Source organism: Cannabis sativa, chromosome 8 (assembly GCF_029168945.1).
Source record: "Cannabis sativa cultivar Pink pepper isolate KNU-18-1 chromosome 8, ASM2916894v1, whole genome shotgun sequence".
NCBI classification, from domain to species: Eukaryota; Viridiplantae; Streptophyta; class Magnoliopsida; order Rosales; family Cannabaceae; genus Cannabis; species Cannabis sativa.
The window spans coordinates 34,947,396-34,959,723 of record NC_083608.1 but is presented as its reverse complement, the minus strand read 5'-3'; the positions used below and the strand labels follow the sequence as shown (position 1 = coordinate 34,959,723).

The window sequence follows — 12,328 nt, the reverse complement described above, 5'->3', positions numbered from 1 at the left end:
TCATGCTCGATGTAAGCACATTGAGATTGATCAGTGTTTTGTCCGAGATCAGATCCTAAACAATGAAGTTTTAGTTCGTTATGTGCCTTCAGTCGACCAAATTGTTGATGTATTAACTAAAGCTTTTCCAAAAGACCGATTCCATTACTTGAAGACCAAACTCAAAGTGGTGTCTACCCCTTTTTGTTTGGGAGGGGGGGGGGTGATAACTAAGTTCTTAGTTAGTTAGGAACTGTTTGTCTTAGATTAATTTTCATTAGGATTCTCATGATTGTAACCAATTCTATTTAACAAAATTGTTCTCTCTCATGATTGGTTTAGGATTTAAAAACTATTTTATGTTTTTGAAAATTAAAATGGTGGGGGTCCACCTAAGAATTCTTGATTGGTTGAGTGTTTTCAAAAACAAAATTTGAATACTATTTTGAGTTTTAGGCTAAAAAATGAAAACACAATTTTTATATTTTTTGTGTTTTCAAATCATTGAATCCAAAAACTCTCCAATTATTCTCTTACTTTTTTATTTTGAGATTCCCAACCAATCACATATTCAATTTTTTAAAACTCAAAAATATTAAATCACACTACAACCAATCACATATTTAAAAACAAATTTTCACTTACAAAATTTAAATTTTTGTTTCCAAAACATATTTTTAAAAAACACAATATTTGAATCACAAACCAATCAAACCTGTTTTCTAAGCATAGTTATGAGGTTTTGTTTCTCTCTGTTTCTATCTTTGTGTTATCTTTCAAAAAACAACAAATGTCATAAAAATAGGCAAAATTAAATCTGTCATATATTTAAGTAAAAAACTTAAAAAAAAACCCATAAATTCTACTTGGGGATAATTATATAAAACATTATTTTTTTGTAAAAAATTTACGTTTTTATGTTTAAATTTTTTTTTTTATATTTTTACGGTGTTTTATAAAAATAACACAAAAATAACAAAAAAATTACATAGAAGTAACATAAAAATAACTTCAAAACAACAACAACAAAAAATAATAAAAAAATTAACAACAAGTAACATCAAAAAATTAACAACCGTATTTCTGTAATTTTTTTTGTTATTTTTATATATTTGTGAAATAATCATCGATCATCGTTAAATAATTACACTCTATACCCTTTTTATATTGTCCAATTTTATTTTTACCTTCTTTTTTAAAATCTATCATTTTTACCTCTTTTTTTAAACATTGTACCAATTTTGCCCCTATCACTTCAAGATACTCTCCATGTGATTCTCTTATGTAAGGGTATTTTGGGTACAATACATATAAAAAGAGGTATGTTTCAAATAAATATAAAATTAAAAGTAAATTTGATTAATTGATGAATAAAAGAGGCATTTTTCAACTTATCCCAAATTCTAGGGGTTCGTTGAAAAATGCCTCTTTTATTCATCAATTAATCAAATTTACCTCTAATTTTATATTTATTTGAAACATACCTCTTTTTATATGTATTGTACCCAAAATACCCTTACATAAGAGAATCACATGGAGAGTATCTTGAAGTGACAGGGGTAAAATTGGTACAATGTTTAAAAAAAGAGGTAAAAATGATAGATTTTAAAAAAGAAGGTAAAAATAAAAGAGGACAATATAAAAAGGGTATAAAGTGTAATTTCCTCCAAATTCTATCGGGTGCATTTTGAAGCCCAATGTTCACGCACCTAGGCCGGGCCCAGTTAAATAGTTGTGAACTGAAGATCACGGAACGGTCTGAGACAAAATGGAGGCGGACAGCGTGAGCACAACACCACAGAGCGTCTCAGTGATCACCACGTGTACCTTTTGCCATTTGTGGATCTCTTATTGGTTAGGAAGCATTAATAATTTCCACGTCAGCATCCCTGTCATTAACGTATATAAGAAAACTCAGTATTTTCTGGAGCATGTGCGACTGTGCGAGTTTCGGAGAAACTTTTTCATTTTCTGTTTGTTACGTTTTCCAGTCAACCAAACAGAAAAAATCTCGATACAGACTTCTGGAAAATGCGATCTTAAATTAAAATTACTGGTCAGTTTCGATCGTTCGATTCCATTCTTCTTTTAGCTTTTTTTATAGAATGAAGCATTGCCGAATCTAATTCCATGGTTATGTTATACAGTATTAAGCAAATGAAACTCGAGTTTTGAATTTGACAACGCTTTATATTCTAATTTTCCTCATTTGAACCTCAGATTTACTTTTTAATCACGGGTAAAAAAAGTATAATGTAAATTCATGTTTGTTGATGAAATAATTGGCTGAACTCTAATTAGTGTTCGTTTCTTGCTTTTGTGATGTACAGAGACGAAGATTGAAGTTTTCTTAGGGTTGCTAACGTAATTTAGGATGGCTTCGATATTGTTTAAGCTTGGATTATTCTTATGCGTCTTTTGCCTCGCTTTGTCTCCCTCACAATCCGCAGTTTTAAGCATAGATCTAGGTTCAGAATGGCTGAAAGTTGCGGTTGTGAATCTGAAACCTGGGCAGAGCCCAATTTCAATCGCAATCAATGAGATGTCGAAGCGGAAGTCTCCGGCCATTGTGGCATTCCAATCTGGGGATCGTCTTCTAGGTGAAGAAGCTGCAGGGCTAGTCGCCAGGTATCCTGATAAAGTCTTTTCCCAAATTAGGGACTTGATTGGGAAGCCTTTTAAACATACGAAGACTTCTATAGATTCATTATACTTACCATTTGATATTAAGGAAGACTCCAGGGGAACTGCGAGTTTCAAAATTGATGACAATGTGGGTAGTTTTTCTGCTGAGGAATTAGTGGCAATGGTTTTGAGTTATGCTGCTAATTTAGCAGAGTTTCATGCAAAAGTTCCTGTAAAGGATGCTGTAATTACAGTGCCACCATATTTTGGCCAGGCAGAACGAAAAGGGTTGGTTCAGGCAGCTCAGTTGGCTGGGATTAATGTTCTTTCATTGCTAAATGAGCATTCTGGTGCTGCTTTGCAGTATGGAATTGACAAAGATTTCTCAAACGAGTCTAGACATGTTATTTTCTATGATATGGGGTCAAGCAGTACTTATGCAGCCCTTGTGTATTTCTCAGCGTACAAGTCCAAGGAGTTTGGGAAAACTGTCTCGGTTAACCAGTTTCAGGTAGGGTTTCTACTTAATTTGACCTTTTGTAGGTATAATATTCTGCATATTGTTTAGCTGTTTTACTTGGTTTTTTTTACTTCTAGCACCTACTAAGCTCACAGCATCTGTGCAGGTCAAGGATGTCAGATGGAATCCAGAACTTGGTGGTCAAAATATGGAGTTAAGATTGGTCGAATACTTTGCAGATGAGTTCAATAAACAGGTTGGGAATGGAGTTGACGTGAGGAAGTTTCCCAAGGCAATGGCTAAACTGAAGAAGCAGGTCAAACGAACAAAGGAAATTCTAAGTGCTAACACGATGGCACCAATATCAGTAGAATCACTCTATGATGATCGAGACTTCAGGTTTGGAATTTGAAAACTGATAATATAATACTAAAAAGTTTCAAATCATTGTTACACGATTGTTTTCCAGTTAGCAGATAAGATCGGTTTGAATGTAGTAGTTTATTTATTAATTTTATCTCTTAATCATGTTACAATCCCTGGTAAGAATTCATCTAAATAACGTGTGTGAGAAATATTGTGTGAAAATCTCTATTACACAAGGGCTTTTAGATTAGAAGTTGAGGATTTTTTTGACTATTGCCATAGAGTATACATGCAACTTTCTTAGAGTATTATATATGTATCGTTTTTATTCTATCATTTATCATACTTAAGTCTTTATCTTACAAGTTGACACCATTTTATGTTGCTAAAGATACAAAGCTCACTTGAATGCTATTCAAATAGCTTAAAACAAGGCTCACCCTATTCTTTTATCAGGATTAGAGAATTTATTGGACCTTTTTTTTTCTCCATGAATAATGACAATGTACAACTTTGAACTGATTTACAAAGGTATTAAGTAAACAGCATGGTACTAAAATGAGTATATTCCATTTTATATTCTATGAACTTGTATTTGTAAGCAAATATTAATTGTTGGTAAAAAAAGTAAGCTGAATGCGATTTATATTTCTTTTAGGAGCACCATATCTCGTGAGAAGTTTGAAGAGCTCTGTCAGGATCTGTGGGAACAATCTCTTATCCCCGTGAAAGATGTTCTTAAGGATTCTGGTCTAACAATTGATGAGATATATGCAGTGGAGTTGATAGGAGGTGCTACAAGAGTACCGAAATTGCAGGTTGGTTTTCTTTATGTGCAAGAAAAACTCCTTGGTTTCAATTCTGTTTGCATAAAAGTATATTTCCATTCAATGATGTTATTTAGGTTTTCCTTTTTTTTTTGGTGTCATGTTACATGTTACTTCATACTGATTTTTGAAGTAGGTAGATGGCATCATTTGGTGAAAGAATGATATTGTGGCTTGCCTGATATACTTTCATGTGTTAGATATTAGAAGAATGACTGGGAAACATTTTGTTTTTTCCTTCATAACAGGCCAAGCTTCAGGAATTTCTTGGGAGGAAAGACTTGGATAGACATCTTGATGCTGATGAAGCTATAGTTCTGGGTGCAGCACTGCATGCTGCAAATTTAAGCGATGGTATTAAGTTGAATCGGAAGCTTGGGATGGTTGATGGTTCTCCCTACGAGTTTGTACTTGAGTTAGATGGCCCTGGGCTTTTGAAAGATGAAAGTACTAGACAATCACTTGTACAGAGAATGAAAAAAATACCCAGCAAGGTAATACATTGCAACTCATAGAAATTGTGAGATTAGAATTAGCGCATGTGTTAGATCACTGGTTTAATTATGTCATTCTTAACAATTTTACGAACTATATACTTGTTTATGGATACTGTAGATGTTTAGATCCATTGTTCATGACAAAGATTTTGAAGTTTCATTGGCTTATGGGAGCAAAATTATTCTACCACCTGGAGTGACCTCTCCTATAGTTGCTCAGTATGATCTGTCTGGTCTGACAGACGCTACTGAAAAGTAAGATTATTATACATCTTTTATTTCATTTGTGGATCATAATTTACATTGTTACTATAGCCCTCTGCTACCACATTATCATGTGAGGATTAGAAATATACTAATATGGTTATAATGTGTTTGTCTACTTATTTAACTCAGGTATGCATCTCGGAATTTGTCGTCCCCAATTAAAGCAAATCTGCATTTCTCTCTGAGTAGAAGTGGAATTTTGTCTTTGGATCGGGCAGATGCTGTTATTGAAATAACTGAATGGGTAGAAGTTCCTAAGAAGAATGTGACAGTTGAGAACTCAACTATTGCTTCTGCCAACATATCTCTTGAAGTTGGTGCTAACAACACTTCAGAAGAAAGCAGCGCTAATTTACATGTTGATGATGCTGACACTACTAATGTTTCATCAAAATCTGGTGAAGAGCAGAATGCTTCAGATCTTGTTACCGAAAAAAAGCTTAAAAAAAGAACTTTCAGGATTCCATTGAAGGTACAGATAAATTGATTTCCCTGTATTTCTTTTTTGCAGCCAATTAAAGCTTTTAGATTCCTCAAATTGGTATGTGATGTTTATTTTGTGCAGTCTTGTTCTCTCTTCTTTTTGATTTTTACTTTCATGACATATAGATTGTTGAGAAGACTATGGGGCCCGCAATGTCTCTGCCAAAAGCTTCCTTTGCTGAAGCTAAAAGTAAATTAGAAGCAATAGAGAAAAAGGATGCAGAGCGAAGAAAAACTGCAGAGCTGAAAAATAATTTAGAATCGTACATATACAATACAAAAGACAAGGTAGGAATTCTCCAGTTTCTTAACCTTTTTATGTTTTGAAATTGTGGCATATCCTCACATTTCCCCCAATGCTTTCCATTAGCATCCATCTTGAGACATATATTAGAGAGGTTGATCATTGTTGTTAATTCGATGTTATCATTTTTTTTGGTGAATGTCCTCCAATTACGATGGTTGTTTGCAGATTCCGGTTATTTATTTAGTCTTCTGTTATTTTAAGAATGAAGTAATTTAAAATAGACAGTTTGCTCATTTGTGCACTCTCTAATAGACTTTTTCTTGTATATTTTTCTGATACCAGCTTGAAACATCTGAGGAGGTTCAAAAGATTTCTACTGATGATGAACGGAAATCTTTCATTGAAAAGCTTGATGAGGTTAGCCTTCTTTTTTGGACAGCTAAGCCATATAACTTAGACAAGTATTCTTTTTATTTTAATTTTTACAAATAAAGCACAAAAAAATAACCAGGTTCAAGAGTGGCTATATATGGATGGTGAAAATGCTTCTGCCAAAGAGTTTCAGGAACACCTTGATATGTTAAAAGCTATTGGTGATCCAATGTTTTTCAGGTACATTCTATATTGATTTGCTGACTTGGCTAAAACTTTCTTTGGAGTGGAACTTTTATATGTGAATTTGATATCACTTGAGAGTTGAGACTGAGGGTGCATGTTACTGAAGGTTGATTGTTTTTTTTCCTTTCCCAAATGTAGATTGAAAGAGCTTACAGCCCGACCAGCAGCTGTTAAACAAGCAAGAAGTTACCTTGTCGAGCTGCAGCAGGTCATTCAAACACTTTTATGATGAAAGCTAATCTTTATTATGTTCAGATTGTGTATATATGTATGCATATTTCTTGTGGTGCAATTTGTGAATGTCTGGGAAGAAGCATTAATTGTTCAAATCATTAGTTTGTCCTTAGGAAGTAATTGGTTTTATTGGAAATCCAAATTTTCCATTGGTGTGTTGAGAGACCAGTTCAGTGTCTTCAAGTTCCTTTCTCTCTTCTTTCAGTAACCCCTTTTTTTATTATAGTATATACAATAAACAAGTCTGACAAGGCTTTTGGCTTTGGGGCCAATGCACACTGTCATCCTATCAAAAGACAAATGTTATTGCCTTTATGTTCGAACCATCTCAGAGTTCAACTTGTGCCATCTTTAGTTAGTATTCATATTAACTTATTGAGGGCCAGGTTCTGATTCAAAAATATATTGGTGTATTTGTTTCTTGGTTCAAGAGAATTTGGGTGCAATTCATTAAGATTATGGTGCATTTATATTACAAGCATGAAGAGTGCAAGTATATACATTTCACGTTGTTCTGTAAAGTTGGTGGAGCCTTCATTATTTCCATATGGGTTATACTGTTGATAGGCATCTTGTTTCACTTTAGATGTTTCACTCACTGTTTGCTGCATTTGCTACATTTAGTGTTTTATTATCACTCATTTATGGATTTCTACTGTTGCTAACTTGCTATTTGGTACTGATCGTCTCCATTCAACTCTGTTTATTCACAGATTGTGCGTAAGTGGGAGACTAACAAATCTTGGCTTCCTAAGGAGAAAATTGATGAGGTGATTAATTATACTCTTGCAGTCTGGGTGCTCATAATCTCTTGTTTTATTGAATGTTCAGAAGTTAGTTTTTTATATGACTTACATTGAGGGATTTTCAGGTGTTAAGTGATGCTGACAAGTTAAAGACTTGGTTGGATGAAAAGGAAGCTGAGCAAAAGAAGTATGTTATTTTATTCTGTTGTCTTTTTCAATCTGTTAAAATTATATTGTAATTTGTAGGTGAACAAATGCCACCCTTAACTGTGATTGTAATTCATTTACATAGTTCAGATCATGCAAAATTCATGAAATATTTAATGTGCTGTTATTTGCAACTGGATTTTGTTATATATTTATTTTATATAAATAAGATGGGTTGGGTTAGAATATCCTATTGTTGACTTACACTTTTTTTACTCTTACCTTCTGAAGGACTTCTGCATTTAGCACACCAGCATTCACGTCTGAAGATGTTTATTTGGAGTTGTTTAATCTGCAAGACAAGGTACTAGTACTACTGCAATTCTTTGGTTAATTAAGTGTGCAGCTTTACAATGTTCGTGCCATTGTTTTGTATAAGATATTCTCATTTATACATGCTTGGTCTTTTGTGCAGGTTCTCAGTGTTAGTAGGATTCCAAAGCCAAAGCCTAAGATCCAGAAACCTGCTAAGAACGAAACAGACAACAACGAGGAGGAAGCTAAGTCTTCAAACACAACATCTGAAGAGAAACCTGCCGGAAGTAACGAATCAGCATCAGCATCAGAATCAGAACCAGAACAAGAGGGATCTGAAAATGAAAATGTTGACACGGAGCCTAAGTCGCACGATGAGTTATGATCTGACTGAACTGACCTTTTTTACGTTTTGAGTTGAGCATCTGCCTTTCCAACCAGAAGAGGTGGATTGACAATATGGTAGAGATTGTGGAGGAGATGATCTCTCTGCATGGTAGGTGAGTAATAGAGAGTGGAGAATACCTTTGTTTCAAAGGGTGTTTCTTATCAATGGTTTTCCGGGAAGTAAGTAAAAAAGAATAGTTGCTATAAGGACTTTTTATCCGTGTTAGTTATAATTCTATATATACATAGTTAAGCTTAAGAGGCAACATGCAGCTATTTGCCATTTTGTCTCTCCCTGGAAATTTTGGTTGTTATTTATTCAGAATACATCGATCATAGGGATTTTTGCATTTTGTATTAATCATTTTTTTTTGGATATTTTATTATAAAGTACACTTAAAGGAGTTCCTATTGAGGTTCTTTCTATTTTCGAGATTTACCACTTTTACCTATCATGTGACGTGAGAATAGATTTAAGCTCTTTTAAACCTGGAAATGAAACGTAGACATACGCTTGACAATTGGCATGTAACAGCATATAGTAGATTTCCAGCTAGCTGGCAACAGAAGGATTTACACCATGTTTTAATTTCATATTATAGATTCAGATAACATTTTCTTCTGATTTTATAGAACTTTTTGAATGAAATGAGAATAGTCTTTAATAATAATAAGAAGGGATATTTGTGTTGGAGATTCAAAGCTCAATCTCACACACTATGGGAGTTCATCGCACACTCAAGAAGACTTCTCTAAAGCATTTAACCGACAACAAACAACAAAGTCAATGAACCACACTTCAGGAACTTAGATAGAAATGAATAATACTTTCTTTATTACTAAGAATCTGAATTTTACAAGTGAAAGAAGTTAACTACTCATTACAAGTGTATAGGTATTTATAGGGACTAATATCCGAGTATAGCTATTAACTAAACCTATATGTATAACAGTTTTAACTAACATGAAAAGTTAGTTAAAACCGGTAACTTATGTGGCATATTATAAAGTCACTTGAATTCTAACAAATTTCCACCTTGACAAGTAATATACACACACATACAAAGCAACACTAAGACATATTGTACACTGCCTACATTTCCATTACATTAACTTTAGACAGTGGTAAAACTTGGATGTAGGTAGGGGCTTTAGTAAGGATGTCTGCTGCATTGTTCTCAGTGGCCACCTTCTCCAGTTTCACTTTTCCCCCAATTAAAACATCTCTGATAAATTGCAGCCTTACATTTATATGTTTTGTTCTCTTATGGAAAACCTGGTTCTTGCTCAAGTGCAAAGCACTTTGACTGTCACATTGTATAGTTATGCATCTCTGGTCTAAGCCAAGTTCCATGGAAATGCCCTTAGGCCACAATGCTTCTTTCACTGCTTCATTACATGCAATGTACTTTGCTTTTGTTGTAGACAAGGCAACAATGGATTGTAGGTTTAATTTCCAGCAAATTAAGCATCCACTTGACTGAAAAACATACCCTGATTGAGATCTTCTAGTGTCAAGGTCTCCTGCATAGTCAGAATCCACAAACCCTGCTATGTTGACTGTCGCTGAACTTAATCCATAAACCAGTCCAAGTTGTTTTGTGCCTTGTAGATACCTCATGATCCACTTACTACATTCCAATGTTCCTTGCCAGGTTGTCCCATAAACCTGCTCACCATGCTTACAACATAACTGATATCAGTCCTGGTGCAGATCATGAGATACATGAAACTCCCCACCACAATAGAGTAAGGCATCCTATCCATGTAATTTGCTTCTTCATCATCTGTAGGGGCCTATGATTTAGACAATTTGAAAAGTGGTGTGTAGGGAGCTTTGACAGGTTTAGCTTGGTTGAAACCAAACCTGTAAGGATTTTAGATATGTAACCACCTTGAGACAGTTTGAGAATTCTCTTGGATATGTCTCTAATGATGTCAATACCTAGAATCCTTTTTGCTGAACCAAGATCTTTCATTTTGAATTCCTTGTTTAGCATAGCTTTGATTTTGTTTATCTCTTGAATATCGTTGCATGCAATAAGCATGTCATCAACATACAATAAGAGATAAACAGTAGCTTTGTTGTTTTTGACATAAACACAGCTGTCATAAGAGCTCCTTTTGAAACCATTTCTGAGTACAAACTCATCAAACATTTTGTACCATTGCCTTGGTAATTGTTTCAATCTGTACACAATTCTTTTTAGATGGCATACATGATCTTCCTTCCCTTTGACTTCATACCCCTTAGGTTACTTCATTAGAATATTTTCTTCCAAATCTCCATGTAAAAAAGCTATTTTGACATTTAGTTATTCCAATTCTTGGTCATTGATTGCTACAATGCTCAACATTAGTCTTATTGATATGTGTTTCACCACTAGAGAAAAGATCTCATTGTAATCCACCCCTTCTCTTTGTGAGAAACCCTAAGCAACTAGTCTTGCCTTGAACCTAGCGTTTTCAACTCCGGGAATTCCATCCTTGTGTCTGTACACCCACTTGCAGCCTATAACTCTTTGACCTTTAAGCCTTCTAACTAGATACCAAGTCTTGTTTTTGGTTAATGAAGTCATATCATCATCCATAGCATTGTCCCACTCAAGTTTATCATCAGATTGCATTGCTTCCTCATAGGTTGCTAGTTCTTCATTTCCCATTGCATTAATACTTAGAGCATAGTTGATGACATCTGCAAAACCAATCTATATGGTGGTCTTGTTGCTCTTCTTTTTTTTTCTCTAGTTAATTGATAATCTTGAGTGTCATCTTCTACATCTGGTTCTTCCTCAGATTCAACTCTTCCTTCCATTTCTTCTTCTTCTTTTGGTTCAATTGTTCTGTCCACAACATGTTCCCTTCCATTGGACTCCACCTCAAACTGTATTGTGCCATTTGAGTCTTTGTCTGGTATGTCATTCTTCTGTACATTTGCAAGGTCCTTGTACATGGTCTTCTCATCAAAAACCACATCTCTACTTACAAAATTCTTTTAGTGATTGCCATCTTAAATGCTCTAAACTTTGTAGCCCTTTACTCCTTCTGGATATCCCAGAAAGATGCATTTTCTTGCTCTGGGATCTAGCTTCCCTTCTTTGACATGAGCATACACAAGGCAACCAAATATTCTGAGATGATCGTACATTGTTGGCTTGCCTTTCCACACCTCAACAGGTGTCTTGAATTCAATTGCAGATGAGGGACATCTGTTGATCAAATAGCAGGCTGTGATAGCTGCTTCTGCCCAAAAAGATTTTGGCAAACCAGCATGGATCAACATGCATCTAACTCTTTCAAGGATTATTCTGTTGATTCTCTCAGCAAGTCCATTTTTGTAAGGGTTTTTGGGCACTGTTAGATGCTTGTCAATCCCAACTTGTTTGCAGTATTCCTTGAACTCATTTGCACAAAGCTCAAGCCCATTATCTGTCCTCAATTTCTTCACCTTCTTACCAGTTTGAGTTTCCAACATAGTTCTCAATTCTTTAAACTTGCTCAATGACTCATTTTTATTTTTTAGAATGAAAATCCAAACATATCTTGAAAAATCATCAATGAAAATCAAAAAATACCTGACCCATCCTCTTGATTTTTTCGTAGATGGCCCCCACAAATCTGAGTGTAAATAGTCTACAATTCCCTTGGTAGTATACTTCCGAGTTCCAAACTTGACTTTGGTAGCTTTCCCAAGTATGCATTGTTCACACAGCTCCATTGGTTGTATCTGATCCTTGCCAAATACTCAAAGTTTGCTCAGAATCTTCAAACCACCATAGCTGATGTGGCCCATTCTTTTATGCCAGATTAGAGTTGGTTCCTCACCCTTTGGAGCCACTGTATTCACTTGATTTCTGAATGTATTACCCTACAATACATAGATGCCATTCATCATAGTAGCCCTCATGACCACCATTGATCCTTTTGTCACCTTAATGAGCCATTTTCAACCTTTAATGAGTATCCATTTTGATCCAACATAGTCATTAAGATCAGGTTTCTCTTTATTTCTGGGACATGTCTCACATGTTCTAACATTTGAAGCTTGAAAGATCTAATTCCAACAATTGGACATGAATGATTGTCACCCAATTTGACAGTGCCACTGTTGACAGTTCTGTAGTTGATGA

The 12,328-nt window shown here is 34.7% G+C and overlaps 1 protein-coding gene across 2 annotated transcripts; it reads left to right on the top strand.

Moving 5' to 3' along the window:
• The first annotated feature begins 1,868 nt into the window (after positions 1-1,868).
• Positions 1,869-8,624, top strand: LOC115698970 (heat shock 70 kDa protein 17). Of its 2 annotated transcripts, none has more exons than XM_030626182.2 (15): positions 1,869-2,035; positions 2,310-3,115; positions 3,231-3,463; positions 4,089-4,248; positions 4,506-4,751; positions 4,873-5,009; positions 5,151-5,493; positions 5,631-5,792; positions 6,094-6,168; positions 6,263-6,363; positions 6,508-6,577; positions 7,317-7,373; positions 7,475-7,536; positions 7,788-7,860; positions 7,972-8,624. In XM_030626182.2, exons 2-15 carry the CDS (start codon positions 2,354-2,356, stop codon positions 8,194-8,196), a joined length of 2,706 nt encoding a protein of 901 aa, XP_030482042.2. In that variant the 5' UTR covers positions 1,869-2,035; positions 2,310-2,353; the 3' UTR covers positions 8,197-8,624. The 2 variants fall into 2 exon arrangements, with proteins under 2 accessions (XP_030482042.2, XP_060958838.1); XM_061102855.1 differs by having other exon boundaries at positions 1,909-2,218.
• The last annotated feature ends 3,704 nt before the right edge of the window (positions 8,625-12,328 follow it).